The 19,288-nt window shown below is 46.8% G+C and overlaps 1 protein-coding gene across 2 annotated transcripts in view; it reads left to right on the top strand.

Moving 5' to 3' along the window:
• LOC119436634 (QRFP-like peptide receptor) overlaps positions 1 to 14,193 on the top strand; it is a 251,151-nt gene extending 236,958 nt beyond the window's left edge. Inside the window, exons 7-9 of one of the 2 annotated variants that reach the window (XR_007464514.1) lie at positions 13,196 to 13,417; positions 13,448 to 13,792; positions 14,083 to 14,193. Coding sequence is in view for 1 of the 2 variants with exons in the window: in XM_037703561.2 (XP_037559489.1) it covers positions 13,196 to 13,395 (200 nt within the window). In the remaining variant the exon portion in view is untranslated. Of the gene's footprint in view, positions 1 to 13,195; positions 13,421 to 13,447; positions 13,793 to 14,082 lie in introns of those variants that run through there. The other variant, XM_037703561.2, reaches the window with a different exon arrangement.
• The last annotated feature ends 5,095 nt before the right edge of the window (positions 14,194 to 19,288 follow it).

Below are 19,288 nucleotides of genomic sequence, written 5' to 3' on the forward strand. Positions count from 1 at the left end.
GCTCAACGTGGCTTACGACAACTACTTCAAATGCACAACTTCAGTTAATAGACTGAGAGTTCAATGCACAACTTCAGTTAATAGACTGAGAGTTCAGTGTTGTTGTGTCTGGCGGTCCTTCGGGACAAAGGAGGCCTCATCGACATACGGGGAATCTATCAAGTGCCCTTCACGCTTGTCGGTTCTCGCGGCCGGGAAGTGTCACCTGGGACCGATAAATGAGCAGTTAGTCTCCAGGCTGCCTCATGCGTCGCTAAACGGCAACGTCGCCCTTTGGTGCGCTTCCATGAAATTACCGGCGCCGACGGTGACGCGCCAACCTGGAGCCCCTTCAAGACAACAGCCGCCCTCCCTGGAAATGGTGGCTTCCGCGAATTGACCACTACGGAGAGGCGACTCTTGCAAGGGGCCTGCATCTAGCGTTCCCGGATGTGGCTCCCAAGGTGTCAACCGCTGCCTATGTACGGGGGCGACGCTCATGGGCGGGATTTGGCGAACCGCTACGGAGGTGGCCATTGGCTAAGAAGAAAAAGTGCATTCCCTCGTCGTGTGAAAGAGGGAAACGGAAGCGATAAAACAGGGGACTTGAGTGACGCTTGACCATGTAGAGGACGCTCGACCATGGAGAACGCTCGGAGATGTAAACGCTACAACATGCAAAGATGTTAGTATGTAGACGGCTCCAATATCAAGGAGCCCTTCTTGTAAAATAATGTACATTTTGTATATAAAACGTTTTCCTGATCTCCCTGGATAACTCCTCCTCTTGGCACCTGGCACGGCACCATCCATGGAACCTTCGTGGCCGCTCGGACCTCGGGCTTGCGCAACAGTGTGCAATGTTTCTGAGGACTTGCAGCATGACTTCGATCGTTATTCATCAGACACGGAAGCTCACAAGGCTGCGTTGAATTTATAGTGCGAGTCGAGCATGAAATTGCGGGAAATTATTGGCCCATAAATAAATACTGCTTGTGCTTTGCGTGCAACAAACGCGCTTCGAATATATGTAATAACTACAGGCCTTACTAAGACTCTTTGACCAAGTTGAGAGAGAGAGAGAGAGAAAGGATGCAGAGAACCGCAGGGAGGTTAACCAGAGGTAGTTCCGGTTGGCTACCCTGCACGGGGGGAAGGAGTAGGGGAATAGATATATATATATATATATATATATATATATATATATATATATATATATGCACTGCACATGCCCATCGTTTTGATGATTTTGACATGGGTCATTGCACGTGTTGACATCCATGACGACACGAAATCTGTTGACAACTGTGGTCATGGGCTACTCACGATTTAGGAGCTTGTTTTCACAGCCTTGTTGTATTCACTTTTTTTAATAATTCCACTCTGTGCACGCGTAGTTTTCCATTTACGTGTTCGTTGTATTCTTTTTTACTTTGTATTTTTTTTTCACTTTGTATTTTTTTTTCTTGTCTCTTTTCACCCTTACGGCAAAAAGGTATAAATTGAGCTCTGTATGCTTGTACACGCACTCTTGATGAAGGCCGGACCCCGGCCGAAACGGCAGTAAAGTCTTGTTATGTTTTTCCTACGTGCTTCTATTTTTTGAACTACTTCTGTGCCGGCTCCGGTTACTCTTTACTTCACTGATATATATATATATATATATATATATATATATATATATAATCATAAGAAGCCCACAAATATTATATGATATGATTAATAAAAATCGGGCCCCTTGGTTCCCTTTCTTCTCGTCCATATATATATATACCGGGTGTTCAAAAATTAACCTTTACGGAATTTATAAAAATTGCCTTGGCAGGTAGCCCAATTCTTTTCGTTGAGCTGTGTTATTCGAAGAGGCGGACATTAGTAGCACGAAAAGTCGAAACACATATTCAACTAATTAACAAGTATTCTCTAATGAACGTCTTAGGTCTTACTTTACGACACATATTGCAATTTACGAATTGTAGCCGGTGAGTTTGCAAGACGCATCCACTAGAAATGAATTTCCAGGGTGACATCAGTTTCGAGATGTTATTTCCCAAAGTGTGGGACGAAATAAATTGGCGTTCCAGTTACTTTTGTGCTTTAATGTATGAAACAGCATTTTGGTAAAGAAGTAAGTGCAACTACAGTGCATTCTTACGGCGAGTTTGATGACGCATATCTCCAAACTGGTGTCATTCTGGAAATTCATTCCAAGTGGATAAGCCTGAGAAGCTCACCGGCTGCAATTCGTAAATTGCAATATGTGTCGTAAAGTAATTAACTAAGCATTTAATTAGTGAATTTTTGTTCATTAGCTGAATGTTTGTTTTGATTTATCGTGCGACTAATGTCCGCCTCATCGAATAACCCAGCTCAATGATAAGAATTATGCTACCTGCCACAGGCGATGTCTAAAAATTCCGTAAAACTTAAAATGAACACTCTGTATGTATGTATGTATGTATGTATGTATGTATGTATGTATGTATGTATGTATGTATGTATGTATGTATGTATGTATGTATGTATGTATGTATGTTTGTTTGTGTGTGTATATATATATATATATTTATACATTGCTTTCTAGCCGTCCACCGCCCGCGTTGGACGAGCTAAAGCTTACGATGCGGCACTGCTAGAACCAATGAGGAAGAGCGAACATGAAACTAATTGGATGAGAGAGAGTCTTTAACGAGAGCTACGTGGAGATGTTAACCTAAAGATATGCCTCACTTGCTACTTCAGATGATGAGGGCGCAAGATGAAAGAAATATATAACAAATGGGGGATTTCGCAGAGAAATAGGCACTGTGCCTGACAATTCGAAGGCGGCTTCACTCCACCCGCGACAAAATTTGTTACATTTTTTTTTAATTTCATGCAGCGAAACGTTTTGCATTTGGGAATGCATTGTCCCGGCCTTGATTTTGCAATAAAGAGAACTTCAGTCCGCTCGTTCGACTTCCGCACTGGTCTGTAATTTTTTCTTCGCGTCCCTGGTTAGCTTTATTGATTGGTCGAACGCAGTGATCTACGTCACTGTTTGCATTGTCACGGGAACTTCAAATTTTTGAAGCCTTAGGAGTGTAGTGAATAGCGTACCTACGATATGGATAATCCCATGGCTGAGAGGGAAAATTCTACCGCAGGGTTCAGAATTCCTACATCTTTGTGGCGGTACAAAGAAGGCTGCTATTGACCACCTCAGAATTGTAGTGATTGAACGGTTTCGGGTAACATGAATTATCGCTTGCAAATTCTTGACCGCGCCCCCTTAAGATTGCTGCTACGGCATCTCATGCTTATTTGTGCATTTGCACATCAGCTTTATTATGTCGAGACCACTACACAAAGCCGCAAACTATCAATTTTTTCCCCCACGCTATAATTCTGGAGTACGTTCTGGGGCGTGATCGGAGATCTTTGGTCGAAACGCGTTTTGTTCAGATGCTGCGACATCACAAAGTGGCACTATGCAAATTTTTTTGAGAATGGGCGGGAGAGAGCAGCCAATCGGCAAGCGGCGAACCATTTCGTAGCCGCAGCCGCCGTTTGGATCCAATCCAATCCACCAGACGTGCCATGCGAAGCCGGTCTCGTAGAGAGCGAACGACCGCTCGAACTTCACATCTCTCGTCGTATTCTGCTCCTAGCAGACGACATGCTCGTAATCAAAATGATTGACAGGTGCGTGTCGTCATTTTGACATTACCACAAAAAAAAAAAAAAACGAACGGGGATCCCCGCACGTTTGTCGTCCGTGGAGTTCACCGCTTGCCGATTGGCTGATCTCTCCCTCCCGTTACACAAATTTTGCATACTGCCACGTTGTGACGTTGAATGCAGCAACTGAACAGGACGCGAAACGAACAAAGATCTCCGATCGAGCCCCTGCTGAATGGATGCTAGAGCCGCCCCAAAAGCGAAGATCTTGGAATCGTGGTCTCACGCTTCTTTCGCCAAGAGCACTGACGCCATGCTCGAAGACGACGAGTACCGCCTGTAGGTGACCACCTATAGTTTTGCTCCGCTTACCTTGCAAAGGGATTGCAAGGTAAGCGCATTTCCTTGTCTTCCTCGCTTTTATTCGGATGGACACACTCTTTCGATGGTTTTAAGGGTGATACCGTATACATATGCGAAGTTAAAAGGGGAATGAGGGGTTTCCGTCCCCTGACAGCAGTTGGCCGCGCAGCGGTGGTGGAGCGGACGGAGAGGACGGAGACGCTCGCCGAGCACGGCGAGCGTCTGCGCGGCAGACGCACACGGGCAAGTTCACATTCGTGTTTTGCGGGACGCGGCAGCGACGCTTGGCGTCCCGAACTGTCTCGTTCCATTCAATAATTCTGAAAACGCGCGTTCCGCGGTCAGCTGATTTCGTCTTTCATCGGAGGTGTCTGTGTTTCTTTGCGCTACTGCCGGTCACGCTGAGACATGTCGGATACGGACGAGGAGCTAATGGTGATTGTGAACATTATAATACTAATTTATTCTTGCGCGACGCCGACGTGCCAGAAAGCCGACGAGAAGGTTTCGGGTGCGCCTGACCTGGCGGTACAGGGACACTGAGGGCCAGGCACACACACTGCTTCCCCGCCTGCGCGCAACTCCTTGTCCTTAAAATCGACGGTGGATTTGTCATAAATGTGCGAACAGGCATACGCGCGGTCTGTCTCCAAAAAAAAAAAAAAAAAGCTTCCATCGCGAAGCCACTTCCTTCTCGGCGTCTCGACAGTGGTATGGGAAGGCTTAACGGAAACGGCCCCATTGGCCGTTTCTGAGATTTTACGGCGTGCGTGTCAATGCTCAATCTCAGAGGCCATGCATTATGATTCTTTGCTTGTGAAACTGGTGGCGCCACAACTGCGCGGCTCGCTTCTTATTGGTGCTTGTTATGCGGCTGCCGCGAAAAATGGGTCTCGCACCCATTAGATCAGTTGCCGCTTTTCGTGAATCTTGTCGTTAGCGACAGCATCGCTCGCCACGAACGGCGTGTCGCGCACGTTTTTGTCGCTAGTGCGGACCTACCTTAACCGAACCATGGCGGGGGCACTAGGCCGGCTTATCACACAGCACGCCACGCAGATACAAATATTCTACGACACGCGACGGGACGGGCCGTGTGGAGAGAGCAGCGCGCATGGAAGATGCGGCAATAAGGCGAGGAGGCTTAGCATGAAGTATGGAGACAGCAGAAAGACTGCGAGGCGGCATAAACGCGGCACGAATTTATAGTTGCTCTCGTTAATTGTCGTCTACGTACCATTCAGTCACACGAGACGTCCCAGGAGAGCGCGAAACTTTTTCTTTTTTTTCCATTGTCTTGCGTATCAGACTTGGCTTATATGTGGCACATCAGAACGCGCCTTCCGTTGTATCAAAGTCATCATCACCTGCCAGTTTTCTTGAACCAGAGAATGCAGCGCGTTTACTATAGTACGTGGGTGATGTATATAGAGATAAAGGAAGCGTAGAGCAGATACGCATGGCTGATAGAGCACCGCGGGCGTCACACGTGCGGCTTCAGGCGAGTCCTTGTATGTTCTCGAACGCTTGCGATGAAGGTAGGAGAGAGGAACGCGTCAGAGCCAAAGAGAGAGCAGCTTCGTTAAAAGGTGCTCTGGGGGGTCTCACTAATTTAGCCTGCAGCGGGAAACAGAAGACGCCGTTACATTGGCTGAAAGGTAGCATGTGATTTTTTTTTTTTTTTTTTACTTTCATCGAAAGGCTTCTCGCGACATGCGAAGCGCACAATGCAAGTCATCAGCGCCGCACTTCAAACTTTTCTCTCTGGGGAAGAACTGAACTTCTATGAAAACGCTTGGTGACGCAAGAGCGCTTTCTTCAGGGACTCGCTTTCAGTGCGCGTATAAATTCGTTGTGTTTACGCAGTACAATGAAGGGATGTTCACTGATCCAAATTTAATCCCGAAGTAAGCTCCAAACTTCTTTTCCAATTGCGCTTATTTCAGGTTTCGCAATTTTTTAACAGGCCACTTTGCCGCAGATTTTTATCGTTTTTTTTTCTGTTTAGTTTACATTTTCTGTTGAAAGCTCCATGCAAAAGAAATAATTATATTTTGTGTTAGAAGACTTTTTGCTGCCGACGAAAATGACCGTTTTCATTATCCCACAATGTCAGGCCGCAGGACACCGGCTTCCGGGCCGAAGCAAATAAGAGTACAAACCATGCACGTATGACCAATTCAATAAATGATGGTCAGCATATATATATATATATATATATATATATACATTAACCACCATTTCTAGGCCCGCTGTCTAAATAGATGAAACTTGAGCGATATCACACTAGGTTATAACTTGAATATATGTATGGTTACATTAAACTGGAACACTGATGACAGCCCGAGCCCTAAGTGCAGTTATCTTCTCTTTTTTAATGCGTACGCATTCTTAGGGTATACTTCGCGCACTTTCCGGGGGCAATGTATCAATTTATGTATGTTCGTTGGTATCTAACCGTTTTTCTGTCCACCTGGGTCACTGGGTAGTTCGTGGTCCAATGGGTAGCGAATCGGGCTGCATGGCTGAGGTAACAGGATTAGAAGCCAACCATCACACCAACTTTGGTCACTGAGTGCGTGGCAATGTGAACGTGCGTGCCGCTCTTCAACGAACCTCTTTCACGCCGACATGGGTCACCGTAACGTGCGGGACTCGGTAGGTACCGTTGTTCGAAGAAACTGTTTGACGCCGACTTGGAGCACGGGGTATGTGTCACTCAGTCTGTGCCAGTCCTCAGTGAACCTCTTGGATGCCAACTTGGGTGACTGGATATGTGCCAATCACCCAATGCCGCTGTTCAATGAACATCTTTGACGCCAACTTGGGCAACTATAGGTGTGTGCCACTGGGAATGTGCCGCTCTACAATGACGAAAAAGTTCTCTTAAATTTCTCCGATGATAAGCGGAATCTAACCCACGTTCCACGGGTTCCTGAACGACGGCAACCCTCCGCATTAGCGGGTTGCGTCACAAATACATTGGGTATGGGCCGCTTTTTTTTTTTCAAAGAACGCGTTTGAACGCCGTGTTTAGAAAGAATAGCGAGAGAGGAGCCCAGCTGCCGCACGGCGCGTTTCTCAGCGTTCGCACGCACCATGCATTTCGGAGGCCACGCGTAGGCTTCATGCCGGCGCCCCTAGATGGCGCCGAGTGTTCGTAAGTGAGCGCGAAAGAGGAGTCCCGCTTGTACAAATCTCTTTTCGACGGTGGCAATGCGCAGTGTCGCTATATTGACTCAATGCTAAGTGCGTTACCGTCGACAGTCATTGTGAGATGGGTCCTGCTGAATTTTTATAATTATATAGAATAATTCAGATATGATAATTATATTTGCGTGGGGAGACTTTTAGTTGCTGACGAAAATGACAGCTTTCATTATCCCACACGTTAGGCGGCAGAGCCGTTACGCTGAGGTCACCAATCACGCTGGACCCCGGCTTCCCGTCCGGAGCAACTATAAGTACAAGCCATGCAAGATTATTAAATTAACGATGGTAAATATATATATATATATATATATATATACAGTGTTTCAGCGAACACTTCCAAACATGCTTAAAAATTGCCTGGGGCAGATAGCATAATTCCAATCCACGAGCTGTTCTCCTCGAAGAGGCAGATAATACTTGCCAAAAAACTGGGCGCGCAGGATGACGGTACGCATCAAGCCATCATACATCTCTACTCACCCTCGCACGCTTTCCCTCGCACCTGCAGAATACGGCGCGCCGACCGCTCATTCTTATCGCACTTGGACTTTGTAAGGAACATCATGGCGACGGCGACTACGACGACTAAAATTCGTCTTGACTGCCCACAAAATGTCTATCGCAATACAAGAGCAAATCGCTAACTGTGCCAACCAGCTCCGTGCACAAAATTCTAAACATGCATTGTAAGCGATAGCGTGCCAAGTGATAGCTACTCCCAGTTTTGGTGTTTGGCATAGTGTACTTTTCCATGGTCCACTAGGTGCTAATTATTTGGGGAGCTTTTTGTTTTAGCCGGAAGACAAAATTGCCGCATCATCATTTGTCTCCGGAGTCTAGCCGCTATAATGAAAGCGGACACAGAAAAAAGTTTAATAGCCGGACGATCTAGCGACGCCTTCCCCAGTGCATCTACACTTGTTGAGAAATAAGCCTTTATGTCCAGGAACACAAACCAATGGGATATAAGTTAGGTAAGTATAGTTAGATACTAATGACTGAGAGGCTCACAAAGCCTGCGAGTCACCAGAAGCAGTGATCGAGGTCCACAAAGAATCGGTGACTACGACTATAAAATGCAATAATGGATTAATATATGAAGAGCGAGAACTACTGCGAGTAATTCTGCAAGAAAAAAAAATGTGGTTGATCCCTCTTATATAGGAATCGGTATAGAACACGAAAGTGAAACGTGTCTTCACAGAAGTAGTGTAATGTTTATTGCACATTGATATATAATGTCTATTGGTGTTTTGTGGCTAAAGCGCCCTTAGGCGTTGATGCACCCACGCTGACGCCTGGTGGCACGTCTCCTCCATCACGACTACCAACGTCGATGACCATGAGCAACCGTCGTGCATATGGAAGCTGCACTACGCTGCACACGCTAGCACAACGCGAAAGACGAAGCACGTAACTGACACACTAATACAACGCGCAAGACAAAGCACGTAACTGAATCGTCACCGAGTCAAATCAGCGCGTACAGCGCGTCGTAATTGCAGCCTCCGCGATCAACTTCAGAAACATTTTCAGAGCTAATTGCGGAGGCCACGCTCCGCTGTGCTGAGTACGCTGAACGCCACCTAGGTGGCGTTGGTAGTGCTTCTTGATGCCAGCGTCCCTTCGAATGCTGGCATCGAGGCGTCGTAGTGCTGAGACCACCGAAGCGTTCACTGTCGGTGCGCGTTAGTGTCATAATGCAGTACTTCTCTTTTCTGCTCGTAGGCGGCGGCACCGCCCCGAGCAAGAGCGCGGGTACACGGAGGAGTGTTAGATATATAAGGCGCGTCTGTGTAGCTCTCTGCAAATGCGTTTGTGGCGCAATGGGTTAAACGCTCGGCGATCTATCGTCGCGGACCGAGAGGTCGTGGGTTCGATTTCCAAATTTTCCATGTTTGTGGAACTTTTTCTTCTGGTTTCTTTCTTTGTATTATGTTCGTGTACATTGTAAGCTGACGTATTTCCGTGACGGAAATACGTCAGTGAAGTCTTGGTGGACCCCGGCATAAAACACTTTCGTGCTAAAATGTCACAGTTTCGCCCTAAGGGCGAAACTGTGACATCGCATTCATTGTTTCGCCCTAAGGGCGAAACAATGAATGCGAGAGCAACACAGCAATGTCATACAAAGTAAGGTGAGCGGCTTTGATAGCAATGTGAATTGTAGTAAACATGAGCTGATTAAGTAAGCAGGTGTGCTGCGGCGTAAGTAGACTGACATGAAGAGAGACTCGATGACCACGAGAAGGCGCGTGTCAAACGGTGGTGTTGATGAGAAGCGCTTCCCGTGGCAGCGCGTGCGAAGGGACACACCTGTAGCGCTGCACTGCCGATCCGGGCAGCATTACATGTGTAGCGTGCGTTGGAAAATGTGGCCCGACTATTACTAACTGATTGAACAAGCGTGGTGTGAGCGCGCACAAACAAACATGAATACATCACACTGAATGACTGCAGACAACGACTGTCAAACCGCTGGCAGCAAGAGCATACGCCGCAGCAACGGGCGAAGGTACGTGCGGTCTATCGCTTCAACGGAAACTGAGCGGCGTATGCACGGCGCATAAAGGTCAAAGCCGTGTGGAGATAAGCGACGGTGCGAGCGAGCGACGAGCGCGGTTGTTGGCAGAGTAGAAGTGCGCCCCCCCCCCCCCGCTCCCTCCGGCGCTGGCTTCCCGCTTCCTTGCTTGCGCGTGGGAAATTGAGTGCGTTCGCTCTCGGTGATAGCGCGTCCCCGCACGCTTCGGCTCGGGCATACGGCGCGCGGCGAAGATTTTATCTATAGGGAACCTCACGGCGACGACGACGGCGACGGCATAAATCGGGTTGAAGTGTCCATATAATTGCTATCGCAATAAAATGGCTACAAAGTGAAAGGTGAATGGAAAATGATCGATCGAAAATAGGCCATAATATACCAATGCCACACTTTTCTCCGTCAGCCGTTATATCTACATTCGTCTGCATATCCCTAATCTTTTAAAACACAATTTAACGTTCGCTATAAGGCAGGAGCTATTCATTACGAAAAGGAAATACTGTCAAACTGTTCTTAGGACTCGCCTGACTAATTCTAATGTTCTACGGATCACAAAAAGGTTTCTTCAAAATTTAACTGTTCTACTGCTCCTAGCCTTTCATCGGCATTTTTACTTTGAAATATTTTACAGATACCTTTGCCTGCTTTTCTGGCAAGCATCCGCCACCAAAATAATAATCAGGTCATCGCTGCAAAAATTAGAGAGAGAGAGAGAGAGAGAGAGAGAGAAAATGCAGAGAATTCTGCGGGCGTCTAAGTCAGCGCCTTGATGCTACTCTGCATATTGAAGGGGGATAGAGAGAGAGAAAGCGAAGAGAGGAAAGGCAGCGAGGTCAACCAGACGAACGTCCGTTTTGCTGCCCTACACAAGGGGTAAGGGAAATGGGGAATAAAAGAGGAAGAGAGTGAGCATTGTGTGTGCAGCGAAGCACCATGACACCAAAGTCCCATAGCTGATGATGTGCGTTGTAGACATCTGACATGAACCAAGGGAAAGTGGTCGTTGCGTGAATAGGAGGCTGCGGGTAGGGTAAAGAAAGACCCTATAGGAGGGACGCGGGCGGGAAAAGAAACAAACAAGGCAAGGAAAAGGCATAAATTGCAGAAGCGATTGGATGCCACAAAAAATCGGAAAACACTTTGTCGAGACTAAAGTGTGAAACGGCGGAAGCCTGACACCATTGCCTGTGTTAAAGTAGTTCGTGGCCGCCTGGAACTGTTGCAGCGCCGTTTGTGGATCAGGAGGAGACGCGTCTTCCATGCGGTGCTATGCCAGCTATGCGCGCTACAGGCGTCAGGGCATGAGTGGAGCAGACGACAAAACGGATAGGCAAGCAGGCGCCATTGCTATTGACCCTTTTTGCGGAGCAGTTTGTTTTAAAGAAACGAGATGGCGCTCACGGCGGCGCACCATACCTCTCCTCAGCGACCGCGCACGAATACGAAACCATTACTGCTTCTACCTTGCTTCTGTGCGATCAGCTGTCGTAAATGTAACTGAGTTTTCGCAAACACACTGTGCTCCAATCATGCTAGATTGAATAATGTGGATGGAAGACGTGTGCAGTAGTTGGCTGGAAAAATAGTGACTGGCATGTTAAGGAATAGAATGAATCTGCGTGGCCAAGTTCGCGGACCGCTGCTGCAACTGTCCGAACGTGTTACCGGCACTTCGTGATGTACGGCTTTCCTGGGGATACAGAAATTTGCTCATCCGCCAGCCTTGTATCGCTAACCTTCAAAGAAAGGGCTTCATCCCCAGAACGTCGGCAAGAGTGAGTACCACTCATTAAACAATGACAAAGGGAGTAGCACCGCTTCCTGTCATAGTAAGTTTCGCGCACGTTATCTATACACATCTGTCCTAAATGGCAAGGAAACTTACGCCCAGCCTATCGCCGACGTATCAAGAATAAGTGAATGGGCGCACACTTGAATATATGCGCACTGTATAGGCACAATAAATGACGGACTACACCTATGGCGCACGAATGGTCAAAGCTGAATGTTTCGTGACGGTCCACAAGAGTAAGCGAGTTACTAGCTGTAATATTTATTTGCTACAAGGTATTACAATGTACAAAACAGCTACGTTTCAAGCATTGTGCGCAGCAAGAACAAATCTATCGGAACTGAGCACACCCGCGAGCGATTAGGCAGAAAATAATCAGATAGTAGCCGCACCGAGGAACTTCACTGAGTCAGAAACTGACAAGCCAGTGCTTCAAAATATTTGCCGAATAAAGAACAAAGATCAAAACACACTAATCCGGACTGAATTCATAATCGGAAAGCTGGGATAGCTTGGAATACATATTTAGCCCCGCTTTTAGATCAAGCACCATATACGCTGCTTGCGCCGTTTAGACATAGCTTAATCAGCTCCGAAAGCGCTTTTGCATGTTCTCTGAAGCTGTGATCAAAGCTTCGTGTCGTCCACCTAGTCACCGTCTAGGATATCTCCGAAAACAGAGGTTTTCTAAGCCGCGCCGGTGTCATACACTTCCATTGTAAACAAGGAGGCAACGGAGGCAGTTGAGGCAAGCAATGGACGCGTCACCACGTGATCAAACATGGCAGCGCCCACGGGATCGCCGCGAAAAGGGCCAATAGCAACTGTAGCAACGACGAAGAAATGACAGACCCGCGCGACGCCGAACCACCCCGACACCCGCACTGGACGACAGTGACGTCACGCACGCGAGCCAATCAGGAGGCGCACACCTGCCTAGCGACAGTGACGTCACGACACAGAGGAGACCAATCAGGTGGCCGGAAAGCTATGACAGTTTCTGCTAACTGGAGATGACCTTGACAATGAGCCATTAAAGGCTTCCGCCTTAATATTTCTGGAGAGTGTACTGGAACTTGTAGTAGCTTCCAGTAAAACACAAGCGTCGTACCATCGTCAGAATTGTCCTCATCGTCGTCAGGCCAGCTTTCTTTCCCCTTTTGTGGGAGTTACCACCAATAAAAAAATTTCACAGTTTACATAGGAGGGAAATCTGAGCGGGTACCAATGTCACCTTGAAAAGTGCCGGTATATGGGTGGTTCGTCTTCTCTTGAACGTAGCTTCGTCTAAATCATGCTGCGCAAATATATCTTTGTTTAATTACATTTTCATATATATTTTTAATGATTACTCACATACTTCTGGTGTTTTCTACTGTCTCAGATTATAAAAAATAGGAGGTTCGTGACAAAATGATAAATTTTGCTGGCCAAGTATCATATAGGAGCGGCGGACACTACCAAACTTTAGGTAGTTTTCGAGAAATAAGGTAAATTTCGAGAAATAAGCTCGAATACAAATTATCGATATGTTGTCCGTGACGAATGCGTAAAGGTTCAGTGATGGTCGAGCAGTTTGATGAGCACCTGCCTCGTTACTCGTTGTGTATTTGCAACTGACGCCCTGTCATTTTTTTCGATCGCAGGATGGTCGGTGCGGTCCCGGCTGACGCTGACCACCGCCCCGAACGCCGGCAGCGCCGCTCGTCCTCTGCGGTTATGCGCCAAGACTTCCTATTCGGGCACTTCGTCCACGACGATGCTGCTCACCGCGCAGAGGGCGACGCCACCCGTGGCGCGGTGCGCCTGCCGCACCGGCAGGGTGTGCGCCGCCACCGACGTGTAGTGCATGGTTCTTTCCTGGCACACCGACTCGGCTCCCGATTGGTTCCGTGGGCCCGGCGCTCGAACTGAACGACACGAAAGGACGCGCACCTGCGCACGCGAATAAAAAGAATCAACTGTGCATCTATTTGCATGTCAAACAAAAACAAAAAAGTGTGCAAAATCATTGGCGAGGTGTACGGATGACGAGTGCAGGCTGGGGAGAGAATGAAATAAAACCGCTTCTGAGGCATTTCTGAGGAGCGCGTGGTGAAGGCACCGTCCTCTTCGGCTGCGACACATCCTCTCTGTTGTTGATGCTTGCAGGCAAAGGGCTCACATGGTCACGAGACGCTACCAAATTAATGCACACGTATCTGCGGGCCCACAATGCACCTCTGTTCTTTACATGGACCCTTGTATCCCAGTCAAAAAATCCGTTAGGGCTATTTTGATGGACTATTAGGATTCTTGAAGGTCAGTCAAGAATTTCTACAGGCACCCTCCTAATACCAGTAGGATTCTTAAAAGTCAGTTAAAATCTCTTACGGGCAAACTTCCAATGCAATAGGATTCTTAAAGGTCAGTCAAGAGTGTCTACATGCGCCCTCCCAGTGCCTGTAGGATTCTAAAAAGTCAGTCAAGAGTTTCTACAGGCACCCTCCCAATAGCAACATGGCTCTTAATAGCCAGGTAAAAACTCTTACAGGTAGCAACCCAGAATAGGCCTATGACAAATGGAAAAACGTTTTCTCTACAACATTTTCCCTACAAGAATGGCACATCGGTGCATTCCTACAAGGAGAGCAAGATTTAAAGGGACACTAAAGAGAAACGGGAAGTTCAGATTGAATAAAAGAGGGACCTTCAGGAATGCATGCGGTTTTTGTTGGGTGCAAAAATATGAGTTATTAGCGGAGAAATTCGTAAACAAAGACCAATTATTTCTTCCTCAATTTCTCTCACCCCAGATTTGGCGCTGAAGCAGTGTCGTCACAGATTGCATTGCTCTCGGCGAATCAGAATGCGCCATGATACGTCACCGCTTGCGTAAATGGCCGAGGCGCTGGATGCATCATGGCTGCATGCATGGTCGCTGCGTTTGCGTTCGCCGCGATGGATACCGTTGCTGCCGCTGAACCTTGCAACGAAGAGCTCGCCAGGGAAGCAGGACTGCATTTCAGCGATATTCAGTGAAACGGAGCGCGAAATGATCCTTCGTGCTCGAGCGGTAGGTGTTTCCGCGTGCGATGGCGGCGAGCCGCCGGCCGCGCCGGCGGAATGCAGAGCTTCGTTTTCGTCGACGAAGGCGAAGCGTCCGGTCCGCCAGGCGACGATGTTCCCGACAGAACAAGCGTAGAAAGTCGTGCACGTACTCAGTATGGTTATTTCGTGACTTTATTTAATGACATTCAGCACTCACCGAGCCGCCAGTTTGCTGCTGCAGGGACATCGGTACGGGGTTTGATGAAAGCCGCATTGAGGGAACAGCTGCTCGAGAAAGGACTGGCCTATGGGGCACGCCAAGATACTTTCCGAGGGCAAGATTATACACATAATCCGAGGGCGAGAAATGCAGAGAGCACACCATCGGTTTCTCTGGCTCTTTTGCCGTTTTATCACCGGCAGAGCACTGAGCCATTGCGAACGCCGGGGAGCGGGGCTCTCCGCGCGACGCCACATGAAAGGACACACACACAATCGAGTCAACACTGCCGCTGCCCCTGATCAAGCGCATTGGGCCATTTATACAGCCCTCAACACTACACACACGAGGCATTTTCTGGCTGTTTCCCGCGAAGTCAACGTTTTTCGAGCCACGCAACACGCAACCTTGTTCAGTTACGCAACCAAACACCGTAGAGCGGAACAGGCGCGCGCGACGATGCTGCGATGCATTGACCAAAAACGAAACTACGAAACTATCACGGCCGCATGTATCGACATGGCATTTTTTTCTTATTTAAATTTGTGCTAAACTTGTACTTCCTCGCTTGAAATGGTTTAAAAAGTTGGCAAATGCTGTTTATGTACGTTTAAGGTGTATTTCATTTTGCGTTTTATTAAGAGCGATAAATCGCTGTCGACCAATCGCGACCGGCCTACGTTTGTAATCTCCGACGTCATGAACGTTAGTGCGGGAATTTCGAAGGGGCGTCAGCACCTATCCTTCAGTTTTTCGCTATTTTCTCGCTTATTAAACATCTGTTTGCAGTAAGAATGGTATGGCTGTGATCGTGAAAGGATAATCTACCATTTAAGCTCAACTTCCGGTTTCTCTTTAGTGTCCCTTAATGGTTTGCTTTCATGTCCGGTAGACATTAAGAGCAGACAAAAAACGTTCCGAAAAAAGTAAAAATAACGAACTTCGTTGTTACCGGCTTAACCACGGAATGCTCATAGAATTTGCCAGAAATAGTAAAGCAGAATTTATTTCTATAAATGCAGAAGTTGGGCCGAAGCTTGCGCGAACTAGCCTCCTACTTTGGACTGAGGAAGGGGAAAGGGCTGAAGAGGGATGGAGGATGATGATCACAGGAATATTCGTTCGATGGTGCTGGCCGTCTACATATTTACATAGCAACATATTCGGAATCTTGAGGCTTGTCCTGTATCTGTGACGTGTAAAAATTTCAGCTTGGTTTGAAATTTTGCCCGATCAAGGTGCAGCTGTGAGCCGGACGCGCTAAGCATCAAGTTAAGCGCAACTAGAAGACACTTCGCAGTTTGTGCAGACTTGTAGGGTGCGCAGTTGAGTTGTGGCCTCTGTTCACGTATTTCGGAGGCAACAGAATGTTGCATTCACGCTCACGCAGCGTAGCTGGTGCGCGATGCAACAATCGTTCGCAGCGCCGCGTTCATCGCAGCAGTTATACTCGCGTCCCACCAACGCAGAAACGCAGTAGCCTGTATACATGAATGAAAGATGAAAACGTGGCTTATTACTGACTATGAGCTTATATAGGACTGAGTAGAGTGTACTAGAATATCTTCTAGTACACTCTAGGGCTAAGTTGGGACGGACGGTGTCTTGCACCGCTGGTGGCGCTGATGGGAAACTTGAAATTTTATGTCGCCAACAGTTTATTTTAACCTGTTTTTAACCAGAATTATTAACCGGTCTAAATTAGCTTTAGTAGTGGTACCCAAGATTAACAGGCAGTATAGTGAACGTGAGAATGAACAGCGGCGTAATATAACTGAGGTTTCCACCATTTCGGTAGCAAATTTTTCATATTGTACAACATCGATATCCACCTATGGGCACCCTGCACTGTTCAGAGGGCGCTACGACGTTTTCATTTTTCACCCCAGTGTCACCGACACCGGCCGCTAGAGAGGTGATGAAAATGATACGCCATTCTAGTACACTCTAGCCATTCCAAACGATAGCGGTCATTTCGTCGCTCGTCTGAGTGTTGTGCCCTGCGCATGCGCAATTTCTACGTTTTCACAACTCGGACACTCTTGCCCCGTGATAAGCGATCGGAAGTCTCACGGCGAATGTATGCAGCGTCCCTCTAGTTTTGCTTGTACCACTCGTTAGGCTATATGTTCTGGCGCTGCTGTCTACTCTGCAATAAAGTCCCTATATAAGAAAAGTACCGCCATCCTTTGATAAACGCCGCTTCTCTCTCTATCTCCTGTATCTCCGATTGGACGATGATAGCGCGCGCTTTTCACTTTATATTTTCTTTTTTTCCGCCTCAGAGCCATGTTGAAAGTCCTCTGCGCAGCCGCAGTCGCCGGCGGCGGCGCGGGCCCGGCCTGAAAGCTTTAACGTGGACTTTCTAGGTGCGCCACCGTCGACTTGGCTTTCGCAAGCAAAAAGTAAAGAAAAAAGCAAGCGCTTTAGGAGAGGAGGCGGCGGAGGAAAGAGTAGATGGCGGTACTTTTCTTATATAGGGATTTTACTCTGCAAAGCTTTAGCGCAGGGTGCCTATACATATTTGCATGAAGCTTGTTTACGTGAAGTTTCCAGCTAATGTTTTCTTCAACAACAATTACGAATGTGTACGTACGTACCCGTTCAATAGCGCAATCTTTATATTTAATAAAAGCATTATAATCGTCAGGCTTGTTGCGGCTTTTGAAAACAATAAAGTTAGTTTTCTTAACATTCAATTGAAGGTGCTTTCAATCTGACCAGATGAACAATTCGATTAGCCATCTATTAGCTGCTTGGACAAGATCGAGTGAGCCTTTACCTGTAAAAAAATGGCCTTGTGTTGTCTGCATATAGAATTATGCCAGAAGTTTGCGGTATGTTATATATATATATATATATATATATATATATATATATAAGTTGATAATGAAAAAAAATCGGTCCGAGAATACAGCCCTGTGGTATTCCGTATTTTATGGCCGGCACATGGACAATATAACCGTTTAAACTAGTGAACTGCACCCTACCAGATAAACCCCTACGCATCGAATTTAGTCTTATGCCTTGGATACCGTAATAAGGTAGTTTACGAAACAAAATAGCATGCTTGATGGAATCGAACACCTTCTCATTTCAAAATCCAAAAATATTGCAATGGTATATTGCTCATTATTAATAATATTATTTATTTTTTCTTTAATATCCTGTGGTCTAATTTCTGTTGATTTCCATTCACGGAAACCAAATTGTTCCCTTACGAGTATTTAACGATCAATGAGGAACATGAATAATCGTGATTTTATAGCGTACTATACAACTTTCAAAAATAAAGGAAGCACGGATACAGATCTGTAGTTGTTCAGTCATTGTGAGAGCCATTTTGGTGAATGACTATTACCTTAGCAATGTTCATGCCTTCTGGAAAAGTACCTGCCTGTGGCAAAAGCATGATTACATATATGCTAGGATGGCCCACATAATAGTTCAAAACGTGTACAATCCGCCTTGATGTTATCATAACCAGCAGCAGTATTTTTATTTCACGATTTAAGATATGTGATTATTTTATGTTCCCCAAAACGCCCGTGTGCTTGCCTTGTAGTACACGTTAAAGAACCCCAGGCGGTCAAAACTAATCCTAGTTCTCCACTACGGCATGCCTCATAATCAGAACTGGGTTTGGCACGTAAAAGCCCAGAATCAATTAATTTCATGTTCCCCACACGAAGTCAGGAAAATAGAGCTCATAAAGGAAGAAGCTATGCAATTCTCTGTGTGTTTTGGTGGGCCACATTTCTGCACTGCTGCACCTTAGGCTAAAAACATTGTTATATGTGCCCACCAGACTGACTTCGCTATACTCAACGCCTTCAAACATAAGCCTTATAGGAAGACTATCGTTCGTTTTCCCAATAAGCGAACGTGCCGAACTCCATGCATTTCTGGAATCATGAGAGACCGCCGCAAACTTCACCTCGTAATACTGAACGCTAGCTTTCTTTAGTCTGAGTTTAATTCGTTTCTGTGTTTTTTTTTTAACATGATAGCGTTAAAGGCCCTGTGTCGCAGAAAATCCGGCGTCGGCTTTGCCATCCTAGAAAATCATGACGAACCATCCCCACCACGCAGGCCCTCCGCGGGGCGCAGAGGCGTTAGTGAACTAATAGAATTTCCCAAAGTAAAATGCTACAGAAAAATCGTTAAGTACGACGTAATCAAAACCTACACACGTGATAGCATCGGATTGTAATTGCCCAATACACTATAAAACAAAATTCTCTTACGCGGAAACTCAAGGAGGAGGAGTAGGAGGAACAAACTTTTATTTAAACCAGCAGTTTAGTTGGCTGGGCCTAGGCCTCCCACGTGGGGACATCGAGGTCTTGCCTCTTCGCCACCTCGCAGGCTTGCTGGGTAGCCCAGAGTTAGTCGTCGAGGTGGGAGCTGCGCAGAGCGGCGTGCCATCTCGACGAGAGGGTCACGGTATTATTGGTCGGATATTGGTTTTTACATTCCCATAGCATGT

This window comes from Dermacentor silvarum, chromosome 1, assembly GCF_013339745.2.
Source record: "Dermacentor silvarum isolate Dsil-2018 chromosome 1, BIME_Dsil_1.4, whole genome shotgun sequence".
NCBI classification, from domain to species: Eukaryota; Metazoa; Arthropoda; class Arachnida; order Ixodida; family Ixodidae; genus Dermacentor; species Dermacentor silvarum.